Here is a 20,608-nt window from a genome sequence, read left to right on the forward strand (position 1 = left end):
TGGACTGATGGAATGCCACATCAAAGGTATATTTAGAGAAAAACGGTGCAGAGTTTCATTAAAAAACACATCTCTAACAGTTAAGCAGGGGGGTGGATTGATCGTGCTTTGAGTTTGTGTGGCACACGGAACATTTCACTGGTGGAGAGAAGAATGTGTTCAATTAAATACCAGCAAATTGCAAAAGCAAGTGTCACACCGTCTTTTCTTTCTGAAAAGATCCTAAACACTCCTCAAAATCCACAAACAAGCCTGATGCAAAATCCACTTCTTTCAAAGTGACGAAGTACTGACCATGAAGGGTGCCCAAATTTTTGCATTAGGCCCTTTTCGTTTTTGTTGTTGTTATTTTGAAACTGAAAAAAGACGGCAATGAAAAAGTTATTTTGCTTAAAATTTTGAAGAAATATTTCACATTTAACTTTATGCCTTTTGCAAATCAAGTAACCTTTTACTCACTTAGCTTTTCACATTCCCAGAAACATTTGACAAGCCACTAAACATGCTACAATGCATCGACTCTTAGATAACGACATTTTCATAACATGAATAAACACAAATAAATCCTTAGCTTTTTCTACAATTTGAAGGACTCGTTTCAAGATGTATGCATAAAGGTATAGTGACATCAATGTATCTTCCAGGCTAATGCACCTCTTTAATAATCAACAAGCTTTTACTATACACACTTGCATTTGCTGTTTGAAATTCTTCATTCAAACTCAGCCTTGTTCTGTCATTTCTGTGTTTCACCTGCACCAAGTCTCTTTAATAATGCAAAAGTGTCACGTGTCACCCACTGAAACAAACATCCCTGAAGCTAGCCCCACCTACGGAACAGCAGTTGGCACAATCTAAAATCTTTTTTAAGATGTCGTTGGAAATTATGGCTCGTAGCGGTTGACAACTGAGAAGTGGTACAACATTTGAACTAAATGTTGGGAAAGCTGTTAAGTACTTGTGTTTAAGTCAAATAAAAACATTATTTAAAAATAGCCAGAACACAGAAAAGTAAAGCGTTCCCAGAGTTCCTCTGACACCAAACCATCCTCAGCGAATCAGAGCCCACTTTAATGTATTTTAGTCAGATGCAGGCCCACGGCACAATGGCAGGCTATTATTTTAACCCCAGGACTGTGAGTTTGTGGCAACAGGAATGTATGAAGGCTCAGCATGTGGTGAAGCCCTGTTTCAAACCACAAAGTGTTTTCAGTTCCGAACCCAGAAAGAAAGCCAGGAGGAAGGCAAAAATCAAAATACAAGACGGTAATAACACAACAACACAGAAACACAAGCTATAATAGAACTGTGTGAGGGAAGCTTAAGGTGGGATGTGAAAGATCACTGGCTATAAAGCACCCAGGAGGGGGCTTGAGCAGAACAGACCAAGGAAAGATTAAAAAACCTATTGAAAGTGAAACCTATTTTTCCACAGATTTGACACGGCGACCCCAGACCACTGCTTCTCTCCTCCCACTCCCTCAGCTTGCAACCATCTAGGGAGAGGACATATGCTGTGGGTGGTGCAGCCCTCCAAGTTCTCTGTTTTCTTTAAAGTTACACAGACAAAATGAAAAGCACAGTGTTCTTAAAGAGGCGCAAAACATTTGGTGTGTGTGTGTGCGGACGTGCAGGTGTGCGCGAGGCAGTAGGGTGGAGGATGAGCGCAGTGAGCTAGAAACAAACGGCGGCAGGCTCTTTCAAGGCAGGTGCATGAGAGAGGAGTAGAAAACTGAAATCTATTTCAGTCATTATTCTTCTATATCAAATCTATGATAAGCTGTTGCACCACTCCAATCTGTTTAACCTCACAAAAATATATCATCTCCTTCAACTCAGGTGTCATAGGCCGAGTGTGCTGAGTAGTAATCCAGATGTTACTAAACCCAGTGTGCTTTTTAAAATTAGACACCTGCTGCCTTCATGCTATATGTCCCTCTGAACCCTGAACTATTATATCGGACTTCTCTGTGCACCTGTTCTGACACGTGCAGCATCTTAATAGATCATTTCTGCCTATTTGGTCCATCTGGGATTTCAACTACTTACACATATTTGCACATCTCGAAACAATTCTTTGCGTGTGTCTCCCCCCCCCCCCCCCCCCCCCCATCTGTAATGCTGAGTCTGAATCGCCATGTGAATTGCACATGCTCCTGCAATGCAATATAGATACTTGTAAGTAATTTAGAACATATATGATAGTGTGACTCCTTTCAAAATACTCTTAAAGGCAAGGGCATCAAAAGAGAAATCGGAATGTAATTACATGCGTAAACTCCTCCTGTTTCCTCTGAGACTTGAATCAACATCTCTTTCGGTGTAAAAAGTCTGTCTCAAATAAAAAAGAGATAGGGTATCGAACTAGAGGACACCATGCACAGAAACAGACATGCACCAACATGATGGAATAGGTGGACAAAAAAAATATTCCCATCAGATGGAACCTGGAGTGGTGCTAACTAACTAGTCCAGCCTTATTCTAAAAAAAGACTGAGTTACCCTCAGGAATGAGCATACTGTATGAATACTTTTTGGGGATGGAGAATGGTAAGGGCATGGTGTACCAAAGTGTTTTTCTGAAACCTCTGGTGTGCTACAAGTCAGTGCTCTCTCACACCAAAGTCATATTTACAATACCGAGGTCATATGTTGTCAAAGACACAGTGTCTTATAGTCTATAAATATAAGTTATATTTTAAAGATGAGTAGAGGATCGTTAATTTTCATTAAATCCAATTCTTGCCATTTGTTTTTGGTAAAGCTTACACTCCAAGAGAAGCGTTATATAAAAAAAGCTCATCAGTGACTGGGCTGCCTGCTCTCCTTTTTTAAATAAAGAGTCAATTTGGTTAACCTTTTGGTAGCAGGGAGAGTCAAAACAGCCATCAGAGTAAACTACGCATGGTGGTGGTTTGTACTGCTGTGTCTAAAGTCTGACCTTGATTAAGAATGGTCAAATATCCCATCATGCAACAATTCCAGACCTGAGGTTTGACAGTAATCTAAGGAGGATTATGGTTGCTCTGAATGCATAGGTTTGCCTTATTTGTTATGTGATAGTCAAAAATTGATGGATTTTACTGTGACTCTCTCAGCCTCCTGTATTTTGCCTTTTGTCTCCCCTTGAAATAAATCCACATTCCGTTGTGTTTATCCAAGGCTTTCATAAGTGGCATAAAACAAGACAAAAGCGAGATAGGAGGAAACATGCTAAATGAGTTACACCGTGCAGGTCTGCCATTGTCTGCCACAAGCTATTTATTTTATCCTCAGACATAGATATCATCCTCCAGAAAAGTTTGCCACGGCAATTGTTTCTGAGAGTGAGGCATTGTGGTCCCCGCAGGGTATATGAGAGGGTGGTCGAAATGATACTATTTTCTTGCACAACAAGGGAACGGCTAACAGCTCCCTCTGGGTGTCAGGGCTGTAAGGGGGAAAACGAGGCTTATCGGGCATGAGAACCCTGAACCAGCTCTGAGTCGCATGCAATTGCTTTAATGATGTACAATCAGACAGACAGAAAGGGCAGTGCAGGAAGTACTGTAACTGGAATAACAGAATTATCTCCTGACTTAGTGTTTCACAGGGGGTGGGGTTGGGTTCTGGAGGCATTCATGGTCGCACAACCAGAGCTCTGACTGGGGCCTGTTTTAAGATAATGGTGTTAATTTCGATAAGAATAAGGGGTAGGAATGGGGGGAGGGGGGTACTTTAGGAAACCATTAATGTAATCTTGTGTGGGATTAATTCTTGAGTGAAGCAGGAGTGCTGTGAGGGCCAGTGTGGAGTTTATTCACAAAGTGTCCCCTCCTAATCTGCAGTTTAAAATGTAAAATGTAATTAAAGACACTCTGCCTGACTAAGGCAGGGTACATCAGCGAGAGTACATCCTCAACCTGACTGGGGATTGCTGCTAAGCTACATCCAGAGTTATCAGCATTATGTATTATACCCTCATCTTATTTCCCCTGTTGACTTACAGAAGCACTTAGACTTGAACATCTTGTTTGAGACTTTGATCACTATCACACATGAATCTGCTGATGAAATTGGGGTCTTTTGCACAATATGAGTATGAAAGTAGAGATACACTCTGAAGCTATTATCACCATGTTCTGTCACTTAACCATATGGGCTTGTCTTTATTTTTAGAGTTGCGGATCTCATGGATCATCTGTGAAGAGCGGCAACGTGGCAGCAGGCACATCGACGGTAGCCCCGCCTATTCTCAGCAAAGCGCTGTCTAAAGGGAAACGCTTCAGGTCAGCACATGACATACTCTTATTTGCAGCCCTGTTATACAGTATATCTTTCGCTCAGTCGGCTTATATCGAGATATAAGAGGTAGCCAAGTGAAACATTTTATCTTCCTGTAATATCGTATCATATATTGGCCTCCAAACAATAAACAGATCACTAAAATTCTGAAAGATTTAGTGAGATCAACTATAATATATATCAGATAAATAGCCAACAACATAGGCCTTACGCCTTGTGTACATAGCCTTTGCGATAACCAGGCATTTCATATGAAGATTATTGGTTAGCTAATGGAATAAAATCTTAAATATATTCGGTCACAATAGTTATGAATGCAGATGTTTTTTATTTACATAACATTCCAGCAAACTGAGCAAAGTGATTTAATGCGTCTCAGGCAGATTCTGAAATGACTATCTGCACACAGATCGGAAGGAACATAGGGAGGCGGAGGCATCCTCCTCGGAGACGTGAATGTTAATGTGCACAGTTAAACATTGACTCAATCAAATTCTTTTCAAGCCATCCTTCAAATGACAGAAGATTCAATAAAATTAACATTTTGCTACGAGGGATCTCAGAAGCGGCCGCGCTTTGTGATCACAGCAGTCAGTATCAAATGCTGCCATCTCAAATCCTCAGAAGAACACAGGGATGTGGATATAGAGCATGCTACAATGGCCCTGTCTGGGATGTTTACAGAAAAGCTCCATTTGCTTTGATGATATGGGTGCAGACACACTTTGACTGATAATGACACCCAGCCACACAACATGCAAGAACTCCCGTCACAAAAGTTTATTTCCCTCAGTGCCTATTACACTGATTGTTGCCAAATCACTAAACACGTTTGGTTGCTAGTAAATGTTTACCTTTTACTTCGTCTAACAGAGTTAAGCAACAGTTCTGTAGCTGAACTGTATGAAGGCATACATTAGAAAACAGGTTTTCACACCTTTATTTAAAGCCTCATTACATTGCTGTGTGCATTTGGCAGTGTTTCAGTGTTATGCAATAAGGACAGAGTACAGAATGCACAGTGATGAAAGGAAGCTTTGTTTGGAGAGATCATGGTGAATTCAGAGGTTGTGTGTGTATACAGACAAAGGGAGATTTTAGATGTCTGGTTGACCATGATGACAACTGTAGTGAAAACCAGACATTGACAGCAATTGTTCTCTATTTTAATGGATCAGGTTGTTGTTTTTTTTTGTCACAGAGGCATATTTTTCCACAAGGTTGTCATATGTGCCTGCAGGGAAAGAGTCAACTCCTCTCGGCTTTTTATTCCAACACAGTGTCATGCAGGTGCCTCATGAAGGGCAGCTGACAGTCAGTCATCTGTTCAGCTTGTTCTCAGGAGTAGGAGGAGGCAGAGAACTAGACTGTGATGGATGATGTTGAGATGCTTTCAGCTACTGACTCGAAAACTGGACCACATTGTGAGCTATCAGGAGAAATGCCCCATAAAACATGTCTTTATTACCCACCAGTATTGCTGCAAAGTATTACCTGTGTATCATCTGCTTTATCGCTGGGAACGAGCACGGGCAGACATACTGTATTTATCTGTTTGAATGCAGGCTCTATTTGATGAGCTGGGATTTTGCTAAAACAATGTAGATATCACATACATAATAATACAATTTTTTTTTTTTAAAAAACACCTGTAGCCCCGTCTTTAATCAGCCAGAGTCATCTACAGCCACATTAACAATTTTGTGTGTTTTAAGCTAAATGCTAACTTGAGCATGAAAATATGCTCATGATGTCAATGGTTACTCTAATGTTTAGTAGGTACAATGTTTACCTTGTTCAGCATTGTTTTAGCACACGAAAAATACAGGAATTGCGGGAATCTGGCCCTAATCAACAAATAAAACATTTTTCCTCATGAAGGATCAGCCTTCATGTTATTATAATTCCTCCCAAGGTGGGCATGAATGGCTGTACCAAATGTCAGCTCATCCTACTGTTGTCAAGGCATTTCATTAAAAAGCACAAATGTCATCCTCATGATGGCACCAGTGGAAAAGTCAAAGGATCACATCAACATTAGATGGATTCATCCTCTGGGGACCACAAGTGTCTGTACAAAATGTCATGACAGTCCATCCAGCACTGTTGGTCAAGACATATTTCAGGCTGAACCAAAGAGGTGGACTATCCCAAAGGCCGACATCCCCAGATACTTAACGAGTCCGCCTAAAAAGTATTGTGTTTGTGAATTTACAGTCCGACTAACACCTTCCTTCTGCACAGAGGTTGTTGTTCACACCACCACAGGAAAATGACCAAATCAATCATTTTCAACTAATCATTTCCATTTGATGTATTCTGATTGAACTAATCAGCAGGGCTCACTCTGTGCTGCCCATTGTTGTGGATATTTTTAAGTTGCTTTGCCAGCAGAACATTTTAAATAATATATAATAACATTATCGCTCTGCCAGAGGTCAATCATTGTTTTCCTTTGTGGTATTGTGGAATGTAATCAATCACCAAGATTCCTTTGTCATGATTGGATGATGAGGAAATTGTAGTAAGTTGGCTAATCAATATGCTCAAATTCAGCTTTTTGAGCTTGACTTTTTCACATGCTCTGTAGGATATATACTCACTATCCACAGTGAACATCAACAGTGCTACAGGATGTGGGTGTATCCTGTTGGTTCTCTGGAGGCGTTTACTCTGAACACGTGTCATACTGTTTTTAACTCTGGTTAACTGGTTATCTGTCACATGTCGTCCCCCTAAGTCTTTTCTGTTTCACTTTAATATGTCCAGTAAAGGCATAAACAGAGATAAAGTTTGGTGAAAATACTATGTGCTGATTGCCCCTTCAGACATCAGTTTTGGAGATAAACAGATGCCTTTTTGTTTTAAACCTTTAACATTTAATATTCAATAATAACAACAGCTTGCCAATTTTTCCCATATAAACATATATTAATTTTTCCAGCTCTCAGTTAATCCTAAATAAAAAATGAGCATGCTAATAGCCAACAAAACTGATATGATTCAGCTTTGTTCATATCAATTTTTCATGATCAGTCAATTCAAAAGCCAGTGCCAGCAAAAGACTTGAGCCAACATTAGCAATGCATATTGTTCCACAGCCACAGACATCAGGAAATTATTATAGCTTAACATTTATGAACAATGTCTCAGTCATCTATCAAAACAGCCAGATATTTACTGGACGATTTAGTTTTCAAAATTAATTACATTACGATTTAAAAGGAACGATGGAGTTCAGTTCAAGGACAAGCTACAACATTTTTGGACATCTTGATTATCAAAGCAGCAAAAAGAATCAAACGATCTACTGCTTCATACTCACACTATTTTTCTATTGTGCTGTTTCCGCAATGCCAAATTATTCATGAGCCAAAATCAAGCTGGAAGATTGTTTGAAACTGATTTGTGTTGAATCACCCAACAATAATAATATGTATTTATTTTTTTTTTGGTTCAGTTAAACGAGCACAATCAAGTGACCTATTGGTCACAGAAGAAACAGCAGCTGGTGAAAATGAGGGGAGGCTCACTCTTGAATGTATTCAAACTGAAAATGACTTAGGTCTGTATTTCATAGTCCCACTTGTGCTGTTGGATCTTTTTGTTCTTGCAAGATGGACTACCCACATCAGCTTGCAATAGAGTGCAGCATAACTTTGATTCACATTTGATGTCACTGCTTTATTGCTGCAGACATTCGGGGATCTGCTTTGAAGTAGCCCACCTACTGCACACAGAACAGTTTCAAATCAGTGTGCCCAGACAGAGAGCACAGTATCTAAAGAAAGAGCTTCCATCATCATCATCAGCAGGACATCAGTATATAGGCCTACTAGTTATTTAAAAATTGCAGCATATAGTAAGTCAGTAAAGCTTTGTTTATATAGCGCCTTTAAAACACAGTTACAACATGTTTCTCGTACACACACAAACAAAATAAACAAATGAAGTAAAATGAATCACAATGTACAACAGTGCGTATTTCAACAAATACATTTTAAAGCTCACACAAAGAAGCACTTTAGCAGTGTTTTACATCGCCATGCTAGTGACATGGCTCTTTGGATGGAAAGGTTGGTCTGTCAGTCAGACTACTACTTAACTTCAAACTAAATCAATGTCTTTGTACAGGCATTAACGCTCCAGGTAATCCCAGTTTTTCCTCGAGAGCTTCCCTGAAGCTGACTTTTGTGGTTAAAGGTGAAATATTATAAGATATACTGGACGGATTGTCATAGAATTTGATGTAGATATTCATGGTCCCTCAAGGATGGATTTGAATGGCTAATGGTTGGTGATCCTCTGAATTTTCACATAACGCCAGCAGGTCAAACATAATTCTTAATCTGTGAAGTATTTCGAACTCTAAAAGACGAACTAGCATAACCTTTTTTGACTTGTTTCCCACGTTTTGTTTTTTTCTATTCTTTAAATAGCTCCTGGTAATCATCAGCATTTTAGCACGGTAAACATGTGAGCATACTGATGTTAATGTGGCAGCTTCAAGAGGGTCACTCACAGTTCGTGGAACACCAACCACATCAGAGTTCAGATCTGCACATTTAATTTTTATGAGAGAAGAATCGTCTGTGCGTATCCACAGTGACACATGGTCCCCAGCACATCGCTGCTCAGCCTTTTCATTAAAAAAAAATATGACAAAACATTTAAAAAATTAACAAATATGTCCCCATTTCAGAAAATGATGGCACTGGTTAAACATCTGACATATAAATTATTGACAAAAGTAAAAACAACAAAATCAGTGGCCCTAATAAAGTTTACATTCGCTGAAAGTTAACGTGATTTCTCCAGAAATAAAAAAAACATACTTCGAAAAGAAAAAAATAGCAACTCCACATTTCCACAGAAAATTATATTTCTGTTTACGTTAAATATACGAATACAACCCGAACATAAAAGTACACTAACAAAAGTGTGTTTTTATGGCCCTCTGCTTCAACAGGTAGATAGAAACTGAAATACATAGACAAGGTATGTTAATCTCAAGTTGAAATTGGCAATACACAAACCAAATAATATTCCAAAAACTACATAAAAACTTTTTAACATTGGTTAACACACAAAATAAAATACAATAATAAATTGTCAGCTACAATGTCATTTTGTGATAAGCACGAACAAATACAACCTATAAGAGCCACTGACAGAACTTGCAGATTAAGTTTTGTTTAACCACAATTAATTTTGTTGTCTGTTCGATTTAGCCATGACAGATTATTTAATACTTATGTAAAGCGTATAACTCACTGGTGAATTACTCTTCTTTCCACGTGTATCTAATACCTCAGTCTCGTTCTTAGACTTTCCCTTAAGAAGGTTATTTATGCACAGAGTCAATTGAAGGTGGAATGTGATAGTTTCTTTTTTAAATCCATTTTGCTTCAATAAACACAGAAGATGAGATGAATGTTATACAATACATTAATGAGTGCTGTTTCAATTGATAAAGCTTTTGTAAAATGGTTTGCTCTATTGACGGTTTTCATTCACAGTAATTTGCTTTCTGGTTACAGGAGTAGTTCCCTCTCACTAAGTCCCGCTCAACAACGCAGAGAGACTAATTACTTCAGGACCCCACCCATTTCCAGAGGGAAGCACAAATTATCGACAAATCTCATCGACGGATCCAGAGCGGCCGGCCATGTCTACAAACACCTGCAGGAGGATGAGCCAACAGACATGGACTCCATAAGAAGGTGAAACTATTTCTGTCTTTTTGTTCGTTTTGTCGTGTTTGTTTGATCCACTAAGAGGAAATTCTCTTTGCCTCTCTCCACTCTCGGGCCAAGTACTCAGTTCAGTGATACAGACCTCCAGACTAACAGAGGTTAAGATGGAGTGGCAGAGGGATAATTTTGGGAGAAATTAGTTTTATGACTGAAATGCTCTGAGTTCAAATCCGTGAACTAGCCTATGAAATCTGATCCAGGGAAATAAATTAGATCTGCAGTGCCCTCCTTCAGCTGGGCCTGTCACAATTAATTTGGAGAACACACTTGATCCCAACTGCTCAACAGTATCATGGTGCAGGGGAAGATATGAGTATGTGTGTAATCCTTCCTGCACTTGCCACTGAGCTGCTGTGAATGAAAATCTGTTTCATACGCATGTTTTAACAGGGTTACAAATACAATAACTGTGCCAATGCTAATTACCAAATGACGCACAGGTTTACATGAATGCTTTGATTTTTGTCTAATGCTCATGCATTATGTGGATGCTTCGTGGTTCACACATCAATGAAATTATTCATTTTCTGTAATTTACAAGCTAAGTATAGAGCCATGACCGAGGCTACATGTTGCAAAAGATTAATTTTAGGCATTTAGACATCTTGAAGTCTCATCATGTTCACCCTGATGTCGAGTAAGGACAGCGAGTTGCCCTATTTTGACGGCCACCATAAGCAAAGCACAGCTACTGGCGCCGTTTCAGGAGGCGTTCAAAGCAAGGAGAACTTTTGGCAGAGCAAGCCTCTCACCAGTTGGCTATCAGGGGGCTTAAAACACATTTTTAAAAGTACAGCCTGATCATCCTCCCTGGCACATGTTCAGAAAAGTAGCCTGATGTGAAATCCTTTCTGTCACGTTTGTTATCAAAGAGGAAATGTTTGTCCAGTGTCCTCCAGGAGGAAAGAAATAATTCATAGCGAGACAAAGTTGCACATAATTTGACATCACTGAAAACTTTTATTTTCCCTTGAAAATTTTCAGATTATAAAAAAAAAATCAGAATTATTTTTGCATAAGAGCTACCAAAGCCGGAAAATAGTCATCTTTTGCTGGTTACTTAGGTGCTTGCTTTCCTAAATAGATTTATGCATTATGTCAAGCAGCTCCACTGGCATTTCCTCTTTAATGAAGTAACACTGAAAACATTAAACTATTTTAGGTTTTGTTTACAGATGCAGACAAGAGCATCTTTAAGTCTGAGTAAAGCAGTCCTGTTTAGCATATGACTCAGAAACAGCCCTAATTTGCTGTCAGTGTGTGCAACTTGAGCGATGGCACTGTTAACAGAAACGTCTGTCATTAAATCAGTAGTGTCCCTTGTGCATTCCACACACTTAAAAGTGCCTAGCAATGTTCCTATTAGCATGCCAACCTGATTGAGCGTCACAGTGACTTGTAAGATGCACTGCAAGCTGGCAAACTCTTTATGTGACCTATTTCCATAATTTACATTTTTAAACAAAGCACCATGGAGCTCAGCAGTTCTTTCAAATGGCTGTGCAGAGAGATCCTCCAGGAGCAGTTTCCCTTTTCAACACACACTCTCAGCAACGTGGACGGACGCACGCATGCACACACACACACACACACACACACACACACACACACACACACACACACACACACACACACTTGTACAGAACAACAAACAAACTAATAAAGAAACTAATGAGAATTATTTTTTAAAATCACAAAGGCAAAATCTGTAAGCTATAGACAATTAAATCTAACACAGCTTTTTCAAGTACTGAAATAATACGGCTTCTCATCTTCTTGGGAATAAGATTGCATTTGTACAGTTAAACAATTTAGATCTCATTAGCCATTTGTAATTCCCTTACAGATCCATCACTCAAATATGGCTTTCGCTGGCCTTCAGAAGGTTGAAATGACCTATTTCTCGACTTACAAGCCATACAACACCGAGCTCCCAAGCTTACACCCCCCCGCCCCCCCTCCCTCTCCTCCTCCAGCCCCCACGTCTCCCGTGTTGCCATGGATACAGCCTCTCATCTCTGGAAATGAGAAATGGGAGGTGGAAAGGAGAGTGAGAGAACGAGAGAGGGGAAAGTGAGGAAAGGAGGAGATGATGGTCGTGCAGAGAAGGAAAGATGGAGGCACAGAGTGTGGTGTGGTGGAAAGTGTTAAAAAAAAAAGAAGAAGCGAGAACAGCAAACAAACACAAGAATACCCTTCCATGTTTCCCATTTTGTGACAACAAATCCCAGCGGAGTATTGTCAGTTTCATTATCCAGTGTCAAAACATCTATTTACCCATCGCAGATAGGGACCGAATTGAAGGCAAATTTGCTGTGGGAGTTATTTTTAGATATGTTTTGATCTGTCGGATTTACCTCCAGCTTGCATTTGCCCTTCTAATAGCAAGGGGGAGTGGGAAAGTAATTCAATCATTAAAACTTGGTTATGCTACAAATAGTCTCTGAAGGCTGACAGTAACACTGGCTGTATCCTAAGGCTGTGCTGGGACAATTCTATATGTGAATGTGTCTTCAGTAACAATATTAACTCCTCTGCACATTTAACAAATATACAAACTTACCCACTCGACTCCAGATACGTTTCCTGTTCCTGTATTGTTTTCATACCAAGCGTGATGCCTTTCAAGCTCATCTGCACTCTTTTGTGACATTTCACTCTTCTGTGATACATTTGCACGACTCATCATCCTGCAAAATGTACTTGCTGAGCACACTTATACAGTATCCACCTTGAACGTTACGGCACAGGTCTATTAGTGTGCTCTGCGAAACAGTGTAGTGACTCTTATTTCACAATCTCAAATTAAAACACATGTGAAGCAGTGCAAAGAGGTAAGGCATAGTGTTTCCATTCACACAGGCCGGGGTTAGGAATCCATCTGCCGCTGTGGAAAAGCCTTAAATCTCCGATAAGGCAGTCATGAGAGAAGGGATTTCTTAGTTAAACATCCATGCAGCAACAATACATGCCTGCTCATGCTGAGGATTATAAATAATTACTCAAAGATTATGAAAGAACAATACCTAAATAATGACCGTTTTGTTGGTGCGAGAGGATTTTTTTTTTTGTGGAATTGAAATGAAATTGTAAAAGCACAAGACAATAGTAAACCTTATCTCCATATTTACTTTATTCACTGTCTTCTATTCTTCTGGGGAAATGAGTGTCTTCGATGAAAAGGTCACAGTGTTGATGACTTGCTATGTTTTTCTCACCCTGCCATTTCTATTCTCTGTGCTGCCTAAAGGTGTGATTCTGCCAGTGGAAGGGTCGGCGCCCTACTCAGCCGGACCTCACTCTCTCACTTTACAGCCAGAAAAGGATGGACTGAAGTCCCTTGCACCCGCCTAGATAAGGGAACCACCTTCCTTCCGCCCTCCTTGCGCACCCGCTCCGTGCCCATCATCCCCTCGCTCCAAGCATGTGACCTTGAGGCTGGACACGCGCACATGAGTGACCGGAACCAAGCCGGGCTCCTCAAGTGGAACCCTGTGCTGGCTGGGAAGCTGGGGCTGCCCATTAGCAGTGCTCCCTCTCACCCTGAGATTGTTGTGCCGGCGACTAGTGCCAAGCACGGCAGTGTTATCCCTCCTGCCATCACCACCGCTGCTCCTATGGGGTCGGAGAAGAACCTCAGCTCCACACAAACACCCTGCTCCATTGAAATCACAGCGGAACTCACGCAGGAATTAAAACAGAAAAGCCTTTCCAGCCCCATGAAAATGTTTGGGTCTTACAGCGAGATCCAGTACGGTGGCACAAACACTCACGAGGCTGGGATTGTACAGGAGTCGGAGGGAAGAAGTGTCCAGTATTCAGCCAGAGTTCTGCACACAGTCAGTGGGACCACAGGTTTGAGAGAAGCCCAGGGACAGTGCCAAGGTCAGACATCTCTCGTGCACGGAGGACCAAACTTGGCCGCCAAAGGACCCAGCTGCAGAGGCACTGGAAACGCTTATGCCAAGCCCTCTGCAAGCTGATTGAATTAACTCTGTAAAGCTTCGAAGACACTGTTTCCAATAACTGTATACCTTTGCTGGTGGCTCAGAATGGTTAGCAGGTGGGACCATCTGGGTGGCCACATGGACCAATAACAGATGGCCATCGATTGTAAAGGAACACAAACAGATTGAACTGCAGAGGGGAAAAAAAATACTGACACAAAAGACATCAAATTACCAAGAAAAAGAGACAAACAAACACACATTGTGAATAAATGTGACTCAATAAGGAAAACAAAACCGTGACTTGAGTGGGAGCTTGACTTAAACAGTGTATTGAAAAAATGCCACTATTTAAAAGGAGCTTCTACTTAGAAACCAAAATAGTGTGTCATCTCTATGTTGTTTCTCTATTGTAAAGAAATGAAATTATATATGTCATATAATATATGTCATATAGACGTATATATATTTGACATACAATTGTGACAAAATAAAGACTAAGATAACAGTGTTAATTAAGGGCTTTGTTCATCTGAATCCAAGTTTCTTTACATGATCTTGTCAATGTGCTTGTGTTCATCAATTGTCATTTTTATTGTACAAAAAAAATCAGTATAAATACCCGAGATGTTCAAATCACAGCTAACATAAAATATGCCAATGTCAGGGCCAGTTCACCCCCATATCTCCACAGCAACAGACCCGTATATCTGGCACTCTAATTATCAGCGTGGAATTAAATAATGCAACAGGTTATATAGCTAGTTTTCTATGAACATCTCACACTAAAGGTGCAAAATGAGGAGAGGATGATTATTAAAGGCTTGGAACTATTGTGCATGAAGACAAAAAGTGCCTCAGATGCTGCAAATAATGATTGGGCTTCAGAGGTGTTCTCACTGAGTGCAGAATTATGTTCATTTTTCATAATTTCTCCTGATAAACCTTGTGCTGTATCCATAGGCTACAAATACAAAATAAGACCTTCTGTGTTGAATTCTAACAATGGCCATGAGGTTTGTGAATGGAAATGAAGCACAGCAGCATACAAGCCGAGTACAATTCTTTATTTATGCCTCATTTACGTCAAATTCAGTATATCTCACTTTCCTTCCTTTCAGGTTTGCAATGACTGTTGGCGAGGTTGTATGTACAGGACTTACAAATGGGTATTATTGAGATTTCTTCACTTCTTCTCTGCAGGAAAAAAAAAAAAAAAACTATCTCGAGTCTATAAGAAGGTTTTTGTGAAGATTAAAATGAACTTCATTGATCCCTAAGGGGAAATAGAGCCGAGGCAGCTGCAAAGGAAAGATAAAAATTACCATAAATAGAAAATATTTAGCATTCTAAATACATACAGTGACTGCTGGCGAGACAGAATTCACCACACTTTCCACCGATTTTTCAGATGTTTACAGATTTGCATACTGTATTTGCAATTGTCTATAGTGATCACAAAAGGCAGGTGTGCAAATAGTGCAGAATTAAGGGGGGGGAAAACTGAACAAATAAGTGATATTCCCAGTCACTCAAGAAATTTTGGTCTGACAGCACACTCAGCACTATCACTAAAACATCCCTTAAGACACAGAATCTATTCCAAGGGTCCCGAGCGCTGTCCTGGAGGCTCAGGGTAGCCCAGCACCTCACTAAAACACAAATCTGTATGCATCACTGTCTCTTCAAAACTCTATATTTGTGATTAAGATGCACAGGTGCGTCGTTCACTAAGAATTCTGTGTAGGAAGTTAGCGTGCAGGGAAGGCAGGCACCTGAAATCACCAGCGCTGCTTATGGTAGCAGCTACTTTGTATGCAACATCATCACCAAGCTGGAGATTAAATGCAGATACTGAGCGCACACAGGAACAACCTGTAAAATATACATCACATGGGCTTCTGTTTATTACCAGTTTGGAATTCCTTGCTCCAGTAGAATTTGTCAAGAATATTATGATCCAAACTTAATACTGTCAAGTTAGATTTTTACATATTGCACATTTTCCGTATTTTCTTCCAAAATCTAAAACTCCTATGTGCTCTGCCTCCTCTGTGTAATGTTAGCATATAATTTTGTTTCTGACACGTTATTTTGCAAACTGTTAAAATGTTGTTTTTGTATTTGTAGACATGTTGGCCTTTTAACAAGAAATAGTTACACACTACAAGGAGTTATATCCAGCAGGCCATGATACACTTGCAGTGGCAACACTGGATCCAACAGCTCCCAAAACTCACTGAGCCATTCTCATGGAAAGCTGCCAATCGTGGCACCATGTTGCTTGACATCTACAGTAAAAGCATCCAACCACATGTTAATTTCTCTTCTTACTTTGACAACGAATTCACATACAAAGCCGTTTGAAAACACTCATATGTCGTATGACACAGTCATTTCCAAACAGCTCAGCATTGTAGTTAAATATAAAGCTGGAAACGATGATACTGTAATAGATTCGTGTCAGAGACATCTTCTTCCAGTGTGGCACTAATGAGAGGCCATGTGGATTTGAAAAGGAAGGGATCAGTCTTTGATCGCAGCTCACTCTGAATGTTGAAAACACTGTTTGAAGTGTCATTTGAAAGAGTTCCAGTCTCACTAGTTGCTGAATGGGTTCTCCTGCTAAAAAAAAAACACAAAAAAATCTCAACCGAGAAACCAGGAACCTGAGGAATTATGTGTCTGTCAGTATCGGTGGCACATCTTAGTTCACACTAAACATTAGCTCTTGGGTGAATTTGTGGACACCATGAGAGGATGCTGAGTTGTTGAGGGGGCTGCAACGCTCGCAATCACGGACAACAATGAGGAAGATGGAAAAAGTAAGTGTTCAAATGACCTGTATTGTGTCAGGTTTGTTGGAGGTGGGCCCTGTTACTGTTCCATTAATCCTCACTGGTGTTTACTCTTTTATGTTTCTGAGGATTGTCGCACTCAGACTGGTCTCTCTCGCTCAGTGTGAGAGGAATACTGATGAGCCGGGGAAGCAAGGGGACAGTGAAGTTCCCCACCAGATGGCACAGAGATTATGAGGACAGCAGGCCAGCATGTGTAATGCAGCACTACCAGTGTGGATGTCTGCTAACATCTCTCAGCAGCTCACCTCAACGTGGGATATCAGGTGATATTTAACATCACCACCGGCCGTGTTAATACAAGTTTCAGTTTCTTTCTTGAGATAAAATATGTTTTGTTTGTGCGTAGGTAACAGTTGCTGACATCGTGATTGCAGCGCTTTCGGAAGTTGAAGCAGGATTTATTTTGCTTCTAAACAGGTGCTGAATCTTTTAATATGTATTTTTAATGTCTGCAAAAGTACTCACTGTTTCTTTTGAGCCAGCAGACACAATACCAGGACCTCAACTACATGTTATCAAATTCCTGCTATGACATGTCAAAATACTGTGATGTAGTGGAAAAAGGTCTAGTCTATGTTCATGACCTAATGTACTACCAAATCAGCCCAGACTCAAATGTTAGTATGCTGACACGATCAATCAAGAGGCGTGTGTGCTTAATTAGCAATTATTATACCTGTTAAAGAAAAACATTGTGAGCATGATAGCAAGTATGTCCTGACGAAGCTAGTAACAAGGCATGGTTTAAGGAATATTGTGTCCTCATAGTGAAATTGATTTACTATTTGTTAAAGGTTGGAAAATATCCCAAACATAACTACAGAGTTATCCTTACCTATTGAAGGTAAAGAACAATTTGTTCTCATCCCAAAGTGTTAAATACTGCTTTTGTCACAGCCTGCTGGCAACTCAGGGATACACACAAGGTACTTTAGGTCTAAGCACCAAAAATAATGTGGTCAGATTTAGGAAAAAAAAATCATAGTTTGGTTAAATATGAGTCGCAATTTGGTTGGTTTTGACACCAGAAATACTAAGTTAGGGTTTGAAAAAAGATCAAGGTTAAGGCTAAAATAAGTAATTTTACATAAGTAATGGTACTGAAAACAGTTACTTAACGTACGTTATATAAGTTATTTGTGTTACTTTATTAACTTACGTTACTGAAAAGAAATCTATTTTGACTTTTGCTTTCTCAAGGACATAAACACCAGTCTCCCGGGCAAAATGTGTCGTGTTTGTGCCATCCAACCACCTCCAACCATTGGCTTTATCACTTTCCACTCCATCCCATGACCTCATTCTTCAACCCGGGCGGTCAGAGTGCTGATGCCAGAGGGAACTTTGTCCATATCTCTCTGAAGCTAACGGCAAAACAGCAGCATTCGGTGTAATATTTGATTGGGAAGGACAACAGGCTGGATAGAAACGGCCATCACACCAGTGAAGGGAAGGTCACAAAACCCAACCATCCTTGTGTCTGCACTGTAGTTTGTGGCCACTACTATTAACAAGAGAAGAGTCTCCCGCTATGAATATTTAACAGCTGTAACTGACAGGACTTGATATTTACCAATTATGTTTTTGACTGCTGATTTTTTTTTTTTCTTATAATGTGGCTGCCCTTAAAACGTGTCACTCTGATATCCCAGCATACTTGACGTGAATAAGACCAGGGCTTGTTTTTCCATCAGGCATCCTTGCAGTATATCATTTCATGTAGTGTTTCTATTTCGATGCAGAACAATGTACAGCAGTTAACATGTAGTTAGTTTATGAATGGAGCAATGTTATTGTGATGCAACACTACTTAACAACAATAGTCCATCTGCTCAGCCTTGCTACAATGCTGCCCAGACATTGTGGGCTAGAATCTATAAACAAATGTTTACTAACCACAAATACTATAAATTGCCCACAGTGCTGGCAGCACAGCTTCTCCAGTGTTACACAGAATAATAAATAAATTCATCTCATCATCTGGTCATCTTTGTCCATACAAACACTAAACCACTACTCTTATTGATGCTTGATGGAACAAAACAAGTTCAATCACTTTGGTAGAAACGCACTGCGTGCCTCAGACATGTATGACCTTGAGCGTAATATTAGTATCTTTTTCATGAGTTGTAGAGTGTCAGTAAAAAAACAAAAACCCTGCAGACGTGTCTTTCATGAGGTTTCTGAACTGAAAAAAACATGTGCATCCTGAAACATACGCAGATCATTAAGCACACCACTGGGAATTCTATCTCATATTTTTTAACAAAATTGGACATCGTGCTTGCTTAATGACCAGACCAGACATATGGACAAGGGAGAACTAATTAAAACACCCTGTAAAGTGACTTAATGTAACGCTTTTCCGTAACGTATTTTCCAGGTTCAATGACGTTCAGTTCATTGTCATATTTGCCACAACAGGCCAAAGACACACAGCGTAATGAGGACCATAATGACGCCCTGCAGGCATTGCAGTGGAAAAGGTTCAGTGTAGTAGAGTTAATATGGTTGTACTGTATAGAAAAACTTGACATCTAGGAAAGTGCATTTGATCCCTCCAGCGCTTGGTGATGCCAGGTTGGATCAATACACAGAAAGATATTTTCCTTAATTAGCATTGTTGCATAGATGAAGCTGGTGTAAGATGTTTGAGAATCGGACAAGTTTCTTCATCTACGAATTCATTTTATTTTATTTCTATTATACAATAACAGTTATGTTTCTTTTAGTAGTGGCGGTGGAACACAAATTTCTAGTCACTATTGATTGGGAAAAGGCATTTTGAATATGGTTGTCCTAAAATGAAACACAAACTTTTCCATGTAAGCATGAGCACACAAAAAGCAGATTTTCTTTAAAGCCTGGTGGCGCAAAACAATGTAAACTCAAATCCTTCAAGACTGCCAGAGGATCCTCTGAACGCTGTTATACTGCTGACATGCAGGAATGACAGGGACACTACATGTTTTTATAAGTATTCCCCACAACACATATCAACCCTTCGGGTTGTTATGATTGCTGGGGCATCCACAGGCTGCAGCAGCCTCAGCCTCCGGGACTCCCAAGTCAGCCTGCAAGACAGATTGTGGTCCTGACCTCAGACTCTGTTTTGGTCCTTTCTATAATCAGGATGTTCCCTATGCACAGGCTGTCAAAATGCACAGTTCAGAATTCTGCTGAGTTCATAGTGGAATAAGTTCATATGACCATTGAGAGAGAAAACGGTGGAAATAATTTTCATCAAATTTGACCTATTCTAAGTTCGAGGCTGTTTGAGTTTAATTATTAAAGTGTAGGACAGTTCCATACGGCTGCCAGCCGTTCTCATCCCGGGGTGACAAATTCTACCATTTTGTCACAGCTTGCTGGCGTCTCAGAGATACGGAAAGGTGCCTTAGGTTTAGGCACCATGTGGTTATTTGGGAAAAGACTTTGGTTTGGGTTAAAAGTGCCACAGTCGCAATTTTGTTAGGTTTTGGCACCAAAGGGAGGATTCGGATTTTCTGTTTGCTCTGTCCAACCACCTCTAACCTCCTTCCGACGCAGACTTTATCACGCTTTCTACTCCGACATGTGAGCACCTTCTTTGACCCAAGCGGTCATCTATTTCCTCGTACTCTGAGCCAGAAATATACGCTTCAGTAGCAACTACATTCACCAAAATTTAAAGTTTATTCCAGTGAATATACACTGACATTTCATCATTTTAGGTGAGATCTACAGATGCAAATACACAAAGCAGTATACAAAATAAATA

The 20,608-nt window shown here is 40.1% G+C and overlaps 1 protein-coding gene across 1 annotated transcript in view; it reads left to right on the forward strand.

The window, feature by feature from the left end:
• nrg3b (neuregulin 3b) overlaps nucleotides 1–14,502 on the forward strand; it is a 178,444-nt gene extending 163,942 nt beyond the window's left edge. Inside the window, 3 exon segments of the mRNA XM_069155567.1 lie at nucleotides 4,159–4,268; nucleotides 9,825–10,007; nucleotides 13,291–14,502. Of these exon segments, the coding sequence (XP_069011668.1) occupies nucleotides 4,159–4,268; nucleotides 9,825–10,007; nucleotides 13,291–14,023 (1,026 nt within the window). The 3' untranslated portion in view covers nucleotides 14,024–14,502.
• The last annotated feature ends 6,106 nt before the right edge of the window (nucleotides 14,503–20,608 follow it).

Source organism: Embiotoca jacksoni, unplaced genomic scaffold (assembly GCF_022577435.1).
Source record: "Embiotoca jacksoni isolate LCO1_2020_lvr unplaced genomic scaffold, fEmbJac1.0.p SCAF_20, whole genome shotgun sequence".
NCBI lineage: Eukaryota > Metazoa > Chordata > Actinopteri > Embiotocidae > Embiotoca > Embiotoca jacksoni.